The 12214-nt window shown below is 36.0% G+C and overlaps 1 protein-coding gene across 2 annotated transcripts; it reads left to right on the top strand.

The window, feature by feature from the left end:
• The first annotated feature begins 1081 nt into the window (after positions 1 to 1081).
• LOC122055356 (serine/threonine-protein kinase CTR1-like) lies at positions 1082 to 11664 on the top strand. Of its 2 annotated transcripts, XM_042616753.1 has the most exons (16): positions 1082 to 1898; positions 2567 to 2865; positions 2950 to 3094; positions 3668 to 3783; positions 4791 to 4966; positions 5852 to 6148; positions 6256 to 6296; positions 7757 to 7825; positions 8437 to 8537; positions 8626 to 8710; positions 8790 to 8888; positions 8984 to 9052; positions 10174 to 10305; positions 10468 to 10562; positions 11191 to 11313; positions 11390 to 11664. In XM_042616753.1, exons 1-15 carry the CDS (start codon positions 1335 to 1337, stop codon positions 11279 to 11281), a joined length of 2379 nt encoding a protein of 792 aa, XP_042472687.1. In that variant the 5' UTR covers positions 1082 to 1334; the 3' UTR covers positions 11282 to 11313; positions 11390 to 11664. The 2 variants fall into 2 exon arrangements, with proteins under 2 accessions (XP_042472687.1, XP_042472695.1); XM_042616761.1 differs by lacking the exons at positions 10468 to 10562; positions 11191 to 11313; positions 11390 to 11664 and having other exon boundaries at positions 9167 to 10218.
• The last annotated feature ends 550 nt before the right edge of the window (positions 11665 to 12214 follow it).

A 12214-nucleotide genomic window follows, 5' to 3' on the forward strand; every position in this document is an offset into this window, starting at 1 on the left:
ATTAACATCACCTTATTTTTTTTATAGCACCGCAGTGATGGAAATAATAAATAAATATATTTTTAAGAAATTTAAAAGTTACATATATTTTTCAAAAAATTGATCAATTTCAAGTGTGTCCAATGCTCACTTTTCCAACTATTTTATGTTGGTCGCATACGAAGGCGACGTGTGGGCAAATAGCGCAGTCCACGGAGATCTGCAGCATAATAAGAAACGGCCGTCTCGATGGGTACCGTACACACGCGAAGACTACTGATCGACGTGGCCGTCCATGTTTCCAATAGGACTATGCCACGTCGCCCTCGAAGTGCATTCTGGTTGGTTCAACCAGCCCAGACATATGATTCCTTTTCCGACAGAGCCGCGCAGGTTAGCACACGCACCTGATCCGCGCTGTCGTGTCCGTCCGGCACCGCCTCCCGCCGCTGCGTGGACTTTGAAACGGCAAAACCGACTCGCGCTGCCACGTGCGCCGCGCGTTATCCGTCAACCCTTCTAAATTCTGATATTTTCTGGAAAATTTGCAGTTTACACCTAAAATATTTTATTTTTAAACCAAAAGAAAATTATTATATTGGAAAAATTAAAATAACACTTTTTAAATAAAAAACAATAATACCTCTTATATTTTTTATTTCAAAAATACTTGTATTTCAATTATTCAATTATAATCACAATTTCAATAATCTACAATAAAATTATTTCAACTTAATCATTATTCTATTAAAATATGCATTACCAATTTATCTATTTTTTTAAAAGTTAATTTATTATATCTGGTATAATAATATTAAAATAATTTAAATAAAGTGTAAAAATGAAAAAGAACTCATTAAACTTATTTTTTTTCTATACTCATTTAAATTTTATCCTAAAATATAGCCTTAATTATTGACACCTTATAATACAATGATGGGTGCGTGTCAATTTTTTACCGTCTCATTTTCCCATCAAGCAAAAATATTATATTATTAATTGGAAGGCGATAGTGAAACTTTTAAAGCTGAGCAATTCTGTAAATAGATAAACCTTGGGGGGCTAAATATGATTTACAAATTTAATTTTCAATTGTTTCTCGTACACCGCCTTTACCCTCTTCTTTAGGCGCTTCTCCGGCGGTCGTCTCCTCCGCGCCCATTCCTCCTCCTTCCTTCCGATGCATAGGTATTGAGATCGTGGCTCTAATAATCATCGATAAACTTTGTTTATCGATCTGCCTTTTGGTGATTCCCCGATCGGCCGGCGAGGGTTTTCTTTTTTCATCGAGTCCTGGAGACGGCGAAAGATGCCGCGAGCATCAGCTCGTGATTCCCGTGAGCGCACCCGTGAGAATGCCTCATCGGCTGCTCCTTGGCCTGCGTAGCCCGTGCCTCTCAGATATTTCCCCCGCCGACCCCCTTCCTTTGCTTGATCGTATCAGCCACTGTCGAGTGGCGTCTGGTGACCTGTATCCGGAGGAGTTTCGGACAGGCCTCGATGAGGATCGACGACCCTTACTCCGCCCCCAGGGCGGTGGCGGCTTGATGCCGACGCCGGAGATGCTTGGCGACCAGGACCTAAGAGTGCTCCTTCCGCTGCAGCGGTTGCCCAGCGTTGGAGGAAGCAGCAGCTTTGTCGGGAGCGTGTTCACGGTGGATGGGAACGTTCTTTCGGGGACGACGGCTACCTTGGAGGGGACGGACAGCCTGTTGGAGGTGGTGGAAGGGTGCAGGGATGCGCTTAGGGAGCGGAATTGGGCGCAGAGGGCGCGGGAGAGCTACTATCTGCAGTCGTCCCTCGCGGCAAGGCTCACCTCGCAAGCGTTCTTGGCCGGCCAGCCGCTCCTCTTGCCTGAGAACTTTCAGGAGACTTGCAGTGAATCGTCCGACTCGGAGACAGTGTCGTATCGCCTCTGGGTGGGTTTCTCTCTTAATGATACACACTGCTCCTTAAAGCTTAGTAATATAGGACTGTCGTATCGCCTATGGGTGCCTTCTTCCATTAATGACGATCGCAGCTTTTTGAATGGAAAGTTTAAATTGGGCTTCTTGTTTGTTGCCAAGGAAGAAAAATTACTACAGGGCCAGGAAGAGAGAATCCGTTTTAACCTTTTTAAATTGGTTACTTCCTATTAAATTTAAATTAACTTCACTTTCTAAGTACTGAATTCGTAGGTTTTCTTATTTTATACTACGTATATAAATCACCTTGGTAGTTACTTCTCTTTTAATTGCCAATAAATTTTCTCTTCATTGTTTTGCGAGTAAATCTTCTGTTCTTCCACTCATCTTGCACCTCCATCTCATGTTCTCACACTGTAAATCTAAATTTTTTCCAGACTGTCTTGTTCTATCTTCTTCAGTACTTGTCTTCCGTCTTTCTTTTTATATTTGGAATGTATTAAAGCATAATTAATTTTCATGTGTAGCAAGAAGCTATGTGATACATCTGTAAGTGTTTACTTATTTGATGTCCTGTGGGATGTGGTTATTATAAATCTTTGTCCTTGTAATGGTGATGTTGATACCCATCATTAGTGTAATTGTATTTTTCAGGACAAGCTCACTAAAATTCTTTTGTGCAGGTCAATGGTTGCTTGTCATATTCAGATAAGATAACAGATGGATTCTATAACATTTTGGGAATGGATCCCCACTTATGGGCAATGTGCAATGAACCAGAGGTTGGACGAAGGTTACCCACATTGATGGCGCTAAACACAGTTGATCCAAATGATTCTTCGATGGAAGCCATCCTTGTTGATAAATATGCTGACCCTAATCTTTCACAGCTTGAAGATAGAGCTTTGGAATATTCCTGTGCATTGGGATTTACTTTAGAGCTTGTCGAGAAGCTTGCTAAACTTGTTTCTGATTTTATGGGGTATGCCTGTGATTATTCTTGCCCAAATTATTAGGAACTTTATGTTGGCTATTGAATCTGAATATTTCTTATGGGAATTTGAAGGGGTGCATTCAAAACAGAGCGAGGAAATCTTTATCGATTGTGGAAATCATATAGCAAAGAACTTAGGAAACGGAAAGGATGTGTTGTCATTCCCATTGGTAACCTGTCTGTAGGACTCTGTAGGCATCGGGCTATTCTTTTCAAGGTAATTTTGTTCCTTCTCTTAAGTGGTCAGACATGATCAATTCACTATGAACATCAAATCTCAATGGACTTTCCTTTTCTTCTGTATTCTTAGTCTGCTCATGGTATCAACAAGAATTTTGCTTGTCCATGATAAAAATGTGGTCATATACTTCCTTAATATTCTCATGATATCAGCAAAAGTTTGCTCAATTCTGGCAACTATCAGTATACGTACTCCCTTTTTGGTCTAGATAGTCAATTGTTGAAGTTCATTTCCTCTTAGTTAGAAAATAAAGCATTTTCTCATTCTGAAAGCATGGGATTAATGGATTCATAATCAGAAAATAATGCAAAAAAATTGTATTATGTTTTTTAAAAAGTTCAATAGAACCTTACTGAAAGTTCATTTTATAAACGTTACTATAAACATTTTTCTTGTAGCTGGATATCAGCAAAAAAATTGTATTATGTTTTATAAACCTTACTGAACAGTTTAATGCAAACTTGATTATGTGCTCATACATGATATACTTTTTCATGCACAATTTTATCAGTTGTATCTTATTAGTTATTGCTTCTATTTTTTATGCAGGAATTGGCTGATTACATACGCATCCCATGTCGTATAGCTCATGGTTGTAAATACTGTTCTTCTGCACTTCCATCTTCCTGTTTGGTGAAAGTTGAGGATGCCAAAAAGTCGCTTAGGTTGGTTTTTAGATATAATCTTTTATCCGTGATCATTTGTACTACTCATCTCTTATGTGCAAAAGAAAGGCATTTTTTATGTTGGAAATTTTTGAAGGCGCTGAATGTAGATTCTGGTTAATCTCGAGATGCTAATTGTGCCTCTGTATCTAGTATTAATTTTCAGCTCATGTCCTTGTCCATAAAGAATCCTTAATTGTTCCAAAGGAATTCCTCTTTGACTCAAGACGTGCCACTTCTTTATCTTTTATGCTTCACGACTGACCTTGATCTTTTGCCTTCCTTTAAAACTGTTTGTTTCCAATGTGAAGTTTCATGTTTATTTAGCTTTGAATGGCAAACAAGTATGTGATGTTGGTTCAATAATTTGTTGTTGGAGGAACAAACACATTGACTATATGCAGTATTTGTCAGATTATCAAGATTCTACAAGCATGCATTTGGTCAATGTTTATGCATGTATAACAACTATGGAGTTTTGGTGTTTACAACATAAGGTGCCATTTCAAAATTGAATAAAATTCCAATATTTTTGTCTCTTTGTTTTCCAACTGTTATTTCTCTAATATTCAACTTGTAAAAAAGAAAATAAAATCCATGTCCTTCCCTGGTTATCATTTTACAAAGAAATTATTAGTTTGATCTTTATTTAGTTGATGTACTTGATGCAGAATTTCTTGCAATGTGAAAAATGGAGTTGATCTTGTAATGGGAAGTATGATGATATTTTTTTTTTAATGGAGAAACAAGAATCAAGACCTGCGTTTAATTGAGATTTTCACTTTTCGAATGGATGGTTAGAACTCCACTTGTTTTTCTTAATCTTTTGGTGGTGATTTGTCATTGAAATATTATATGGACAAAGAACTTTCATTTGTTAAAATTAGTGATTTTTCTTTTTATTTCACTGTGGAATTAGTGGGATGAATTAGTATCTTTAGTGATGATATATGGACATATGATAATTCTTTATCCTTCATTCACATTATTTGTTTCTAATTTAACAGGGAGTATGTGGTAGATTTAGTTGGGGAACCAGGAAAAGTATGTAAACCAGATTCATCAATTAATGGGCATTTGCTTTCATCACTGCCCTCCCCGTTCCAAGTTCCACATCTGCATGGTTTCAAGAACTCATATACTGAGATGGCTTGGAATCAGATATTCAATGAAGAGCAAACAGGTACGTTTGTTGGAAATTCTCACTATGCAGCTTGTTGTTCTCTGCCTACTCCACAAATTTTCTTAAAGACATGCTGCAAATAAAATTGGTCATTATTTTCATTCTACTTCAAGAAGATTTCATTTTATTTACCAGTATAAGGCTATCTCATATTTTATATGAGTACTGTCTTCTTGCATGTTTTAGATTTTATGCTAGTTTAATTATTTTATCCTTTTTTTTTCAAAAATTAAAGAAAAGTATAATTTTCTCTTGCTTTTTGAAGTTAAAGGTTTTGCAATTCTCTCACAATTGTATGGTGGAAATATGGGCCTTTGGCTGGAGCACAACAAATTTCTGCATGCACATTGAAAATCTTAGGGTTACCTCTAGTTCTAGGAAATGGAAGTATACTTAAGCTAGCTTTTCAAACAAGATGGCTAGTTGTTATTGCTGCTGACATCCTCATCTTAATCTAATACAATTCTGCATGCATCATCTTCAGTCAACTTGTAATCCTTTTCATGATAATTTATTAATTTTTTCACTTACGGCAGTTTTTCAAATGAGATGACTAATTACTGCTGCTGACACCCTCATCTTAATCTAATACAGTTCTGCATGCATTATCTTAAATTAAGTTGTAATCCTTACATGATAACCTATTTATTTACTTTTCTCATTGTAGTATTCTCAATACTGAAGTACATTACACATTCATATATATAGTAAAGAGAGAGAATATTAGGCTATTGCTAATACCAAAATACTTGTCAGTTGGAGTACTGAAATCAACTGTTAAGGTTAACAACTACTTTTCATTCACGAATTTGAGTTGTATGGTCCTAGTCCTGTGTAATATCTTATTCATTGGTTAAAGCAGTCATTATATTTGTACTGAATCAGGAGTCAGTAATGCTGCTTCAAACATATCTATACAAGAAATTTATGCTACAGATGGACAAAGAGATTTTAGAGGAGCTCATATTGAAGATATAAGTCATATGACTATGAAAAACTATTATGTCCCTTCTGAAATGGAAGCCTCCAAACAATTCAATTTGAAGGTAACTGATAGCATGGCTGAGAAAACGGGGAATTCTACGATAGCACGCAGATATCTGAATCTGGAGCCTTCACTTGCTATGGATTGGCTTGAGATATCATGGGATGAGTTGGACATTAAGGAGCAGATTGGGGCTGGTATTTTTCTATTGGAAAATTTTTATAGAGAAACTATTTTTCTATTCCTCAAGAATTATGTATATGAGTCGTCATAGTTTTATGCTTCTCATGAACATTGTCTTCAGGTTCGTTTGGAACTGTCTTTCGTGCTGAATGGCATGGATCGGTAAGTTCACTTTGCATTTCTGAAATGTAAATTTCTTAATATGTTAGTCATATGTTGATGAATGTGTACCTTTAATTCAAAATAATCAGACACAAAACATACTGCATTGAAACTTTTATGTAATGTGTTTACTTCCTAGATGGCTTACTATATAAAGCATAAAGTAAAACTAAATAAAATACTCGAGAGCAACTATGTGTAGCTTTAGTAGATGATATAAAATAAAAACAAAATATTCAAGGGTAATTTGTGTAGCTCTAGTAGTTATAAAATTAAAATGCTTGAGAGCAATTATATGTAGCTTTGGTAGATGACAAAATGAGAAACAATTGGTCGAAGTGGCATGGATATGTTTATAGTTAGAAGTTGGTACTTAGAAGAGCTAACTCAATTAGATTCGAGTGGAAGGTGTCAGGGTAGAGGGTTTCCCATGAAAAGTTTAGTTGATATGATATAATGTAATTAATTGATTTAAATACTACTAGTAATATCTCCTTGGATAGAGCTTAACAGAAGGATAAAATCTGTGTACCGTTAAATAGTTTGGACAACTTGCATGGCATAAGGAACTTTCAATATTTAGATTATTGCATGTATAGAGGTGTGTCCAAGGAGTCAAGTGCTGATCCATGTTATTGTGCAACTCATTCTTATATTGAGTGTCCATATTGTCAGTCTTAGGGGGTGCTTGGTTTGCGGAAGGAAATGGGAATGAGAATGAGATTAATAGAAGTGGGGAATGGGAATGGGGGTTTCCATTCCCCCTCATTTTGCTCAGTAATGGCCCATTCTCATGTTTGGGAGATTGAATCCGTGGGACCCACCACCAATCCCCCAAACCAAACACCAACTTTCAATCCCTTTCCCATTTCGCACTCTCATTTCATCCAATCCATATTTATTTCTCATTGTTGGTATGTTGGTATAACAAATTCTATTCTGATTTGGGTAATATATTGAGTCTACCTGCTTCATAGCAGTCCTTGCACTGCACCTATTGAAAGTAGAACCCTTTTTAGTGACTGAAAACTTAGAACTTGAGCACCATATATGTAAGCTTTCTTTAGCAAAATGGCTCATGTGTAGCTATATGCAGTGATGGTTGTATACAGAACTTAAATCATGAAATTTTGATACATGGCAACCAGTGGCTGGGGATTTCAAGTTCACAGTTAGGCGCTTGTTAAGTTACTTGGTATTTTTGCATTATGCAATATAGGAACAAAACAGTGACAACTCAACCATGCTGTATTATTCTACTCCCAATTTTACTTAACCATTAAAATATCTGGTGAGATATCAGACAGTCTGAAAGACAAATAGGATTTAAATTAAACATACTGAGAAGATTTACTCTTTGCAACTGAAGTCATGTCATGATAATACCATTTTGAAGAAGATACTGATCAAAACTATTATGCCAAGTTTTACTTAATGTATAAGTCTATTATCTGCTGCAGGATGTTGCAGTGAAGGTTCTTGCAGATCAAGATTTTCACAATGATCAATTGAAGGAGTTTCTCAGGGAGGTGAGTAAATTGTGTGTAAAGATTATAAATTGTACTGTGCTGTTGTTAGATTTATCAATTAATAGAATTTCAATCATCCTGAACATGCTAAGATAGAAGTGATACCCTCCAACAACTCACAGGAAAGTATAAGATGTTGATAGTTTTGTTTAGTTTTTTTTTAATTAACAACTGTTGTAATCATTTTGGAGGATCATGTCAATTTAAACAAATAACATGGAAAAGTGTGTTCACAAATTCTACTTCTTGTTATCTAAAAAAGGATCTAAATTATTGTTTCACCTTCCATTGCCAACATAGGGAACTCATTTTTTTTTTAAAAAAAAAAACTCATAATGTACATTTTAAGCTCCATTTGCCTTCAAGGTTTTGTTTTAAGGAAAACATATATACCCAATCAGAAAAATACTGCATCCTAAAATAATATGATATGGACCTGCTCTATGTAGGTTCTCCAGAATACAAGTTCTGGCCATCTTATGCCGGGAATCAAGTCTTTATGATTGCATCATAAGGCTTATAAAAGTCTTCAATATTTAGTGTTTTTTTGTCTGTTTGACATAAATTTCATAATCCTTCAAATGGGTGTCTATTTTTTCTCATGACTGCAGGTTGCCATAATGAAAAGAGTCCGCCATCCTAATGTTGTACTTTTCATGGGAGCTGTCACAAAGCATCCACATTTATCAATTGTTACAGAGTATTTGCCAAGGTATCCCTGTAACACATCTTGTTATTAAAAGGAACAAAGTCATTATCTCAGTTAATATTTGTATCTTTAAATGAATGTCTGAAAACAGGGGTTCCCTGTACCGTCTTATACATAAAGCAGCTCCAGGAGAAATTTTGGACAGGAGGCGTCGGTTGCGAATTGCACTTGATGTGGTTTGTGCCGTTTGCTCATTGTTTACTGTTTCATTTAATTCAAAGCCAGCATTAGTGGCATGACCCATACAAATTGTAGGCCAAAGGTATCAACTATCTTCATTGTCTAAATCCACCAATTGTCCATTGGGATCTAAAGTCTCCTAATCTTTTGGTAGACAAGAATTGGTCAGTGAAGGTATATTGTGCTTCTTCAAGCTTTGCTTGGTTGTTGGATATTTTTTCATTTGAAACCGTCTTTATAATGCATAACCATTGCTCTAATCTTCATAGGTTTGTGATTTTGGATTATCGCGATTCAAGGCAAACACTTTCATATCATCAAAATCTGTTGCAGGCACAGTAAGCAGTTATTTTCCTTTGATTAATCAGTCATTAATATTTTTTATTTAATTTGAGTCAAATTTTATGGTCTTTGATATTAATAAATACCTAAACCCTTACAAAATTGTGTAGCTATCCCCGTCAGGAACACGCTTTGAAATTTCAGAAAATTTTAATCAGAATAAGTTGAATTGGATTGGGATGGAGAAGGACCGATGTGTTCATTGTCTATAAATGGAAACCCTATGGGAGATTGAAATAGAAGCTAGGAGAACCAGAAGATTTGAAGAAATTGCATAAAGATATGTAAATTTTGCTGGAAGTTGGATGCAATGTAATGAATTCAGTTAGATCAAGCTGACTTTATCAAAAAATGAAAACAGTCATCTAGCCAACTTCTCATTTTCACCATTTCCAGCTTGGATCCTACAGAACACCCTCTAGCCAAAGACAATTGAAGAAGAGAAGAGAAGGGATATTGAAGTGGTGGAGGAGATATAGCTGGTATCGTTACTGCTATTGTTTGATTGTTGGAATTTTTATGGTCTCAAATGTTCTTACAAGACATCCCATCTTACTGTAAATGTGATGTTCATGAAAGATAAAAAGAAGGATTTATGGTGTAGTTGGTGTAAGGGACATTGAAGTGGTGGAGAAGATGTAGCTGGTATCGTTACTGCTATTGCTTGATTGTTGGAATTTTTATGGTCTCAAATGTTTTTACAAGACGTCCCATCTTATTACAGTAAAGGCCATGTTTGTGAAAGATAGGAAGCAGGATTTAGGTTGTAGTTGGTTTAACCACGACATACTCTTGTTTGTGAGAAAGGCAAAGGATGGGATTTAGGACTGAACAAAATACATAAACTACAAAATATATTATTGGTTTGTCACAGTTTACTCACATGGTTTCTAGTTACAAAGTAATGATTTCAACAGCACTTTGTCCACTTATGACTGTCAGTTCGTTGGCAGAAAACCTACCTAGGATCTTCAACTGGGTCATGCCAGATTCGACATGTTCTTTGGCTTTGTATTTTGGTTTAAGTACACTGAGAAAACACATCATCTAGAGCAATCCCTTTTTCATAATTCATCCTACGATTTCAGTTGGCACGATGGTTTTTGTCATTTTATAGCCTGAATGGATGGCGCCAGAGTTTCTCCGAGGAGAACCATCAAATGAAAAGAGTGATGTTTACAGCTTTGGGGTGATCTTATGGGAACTTTTGTCAATGAAACAACCTTGGCGTGGCCTTAGCCCTGCACAGGTAGTTAACATCTATTATTCTTAGTTTCAGCTATTCGAACCTACTGAATATTATTGTTGCATTTCTTGTCAAGCCACTCATACACAGACACATCCATCAATAATTTGTATTTACTTTTACTAACTGGCGATATGGTTGGAAATTTAATGTTCTAATCTTCAGGTTGTTGGAGCAGTTGCCTTTCAGAATAGAAGATTGGCAATCCCTCAAGATACTTGTCCCGTCTTAGCAGCGCTAATGGAATCATGTTGGGATGAGTAAGTGGTGTTCCTCTTATGCTTTTATGAGCTTCCATCCCATTATTATTTGCGCAAGTGAATATCTTCCAAATTCTTCAAATTTGTTGAGTGGGCAAAATAGATTGAAATTGATTCCTAGGAACAAAAAATGAGATAGGAACGTGTATTCTTTGAAGAAGGATGATAGCAACCATCTTTACAATAATTAAATTTTCTTCTGATCAATAGGAAAAATCTGTCGGTTAGATCTCTAGCTTAGGTCTTTCTTCTAACCGCTTGAAGAATTGAACAGAACAAGATTAGATATTCGCAATAAGTTTTCCTTGAAATGAAGTGAGGAATTAACTGCAAAGGATGATAGGAAATACAATAGTATTCTTATGAACCGAACATACCGAAAATCTATGCATTGGGTGTGTGAATAGTATATTTCAAGCCTATGCCTACTAAGTACTAATTCGTTCTGATTATCACACAAACTAGTCTTCTTTGTGTGGTTTAGTGACTATGAGCTCTGCATTATTAAGGGTTATACATGCACTATAGGTTTGGCTTAAACCGTCATCACCTAATCACAAAAAGGGGTTGGCGATTACATTCTCTAAGTGCTTGATCATTTTGGCAGTGATGCTTTATTCTCATGCAGTGATCCCAGGCTGCGCCCGCCCTTCTCCAGTATCGTTGATACCTTGAAGAAGCTGCTGAAATCGTCTTCTCCAGCATCATCGTTACATTGAAGTTGTTGATGAAAGCTGCTTGAACGGCACAAGTATCCTCTTTATTGTTTGATTGTAGTTTCATCCAAAATTATTTTCTTGATTTTTTTTTTAACCCAAAATGTGAAGAACAAGTGGGGCAGGCTACTCAAGCTAGAGCTGGAACAAAGCTGAGAATGCTACAAGAAAGGTGGCTGTTTTGAAGCTACCACTGGAAGGCGCCAATGCATGTTCAAAGCTTTTGGAAGAATTGTTTTTAAGTTCTAACAATTCAGCAATAAGACCTCAAAACCTTTTATACACTTAGATGAAATAGTTATTATTAGCTTCGATTTAAGTATTTTATGCTAGTGTAAGAGCTAACAAGTTTTCTAGTCGAATGACCTTCGTGATCATTTGAGCAATTGCAGTTGAGCCTTCTATCGTCGTTGATTTGGTTGGTTCACGAGCATGTACGATCGATATTGAAGAAACAAATCGATCAAGCAATATAATATTAGATGAAGATGGGCTCTTGGTCACCACACTCTTGATGATTTGGTTTACATTCATAATTTGGGTAGTAGTTTTGATTGCAAATTTGGTTTTGAGTTGAGTATTGAGAACTATAAAGGAAAGATTTAATTTTAAAATTCTCTTTAAAAATCATGAGGATGGTTATAAAAAAAGAAAGTTTTATTAAAATTTAAAATCTTCCTTTTAACTATAAATAAGGAAAGATATCAAATCTTTCTCTTAATCTTGTGTAGAAAATTATAACCCTCTGTTTGGATGGAGTGAGGGAAGGTTCATTAACGGAAGGGGAAGGGAGGGGAAGGAAGGAGAAGTGAAGGAAGTAAAGTATTTAACTTCTCCTTGTTTGGGAGGAAGGGAAGGTTCATTAACGTAATATGTGTTACTTTATTTGGGAGGAAAGGAAGGGGAATGAAGGTTAAATAGATAAAATTACAAAAA

The sequence above is a fragment of the Zingiber officinale genome, chromosome 1B (assembly GCF_018446385.1).
Source record: "Zingiber officinale cultivar Zhangliang chromosome 1B, Zo_v1.1, whole genome shotgun sequence".
Taxonomy (NCBI): Eukaryota; Viridiplantae; Streptophyta; class Magnoliopsida; order Zingiberales; family Zingiberaceae; genus Zingiber; species Zingiber officinale.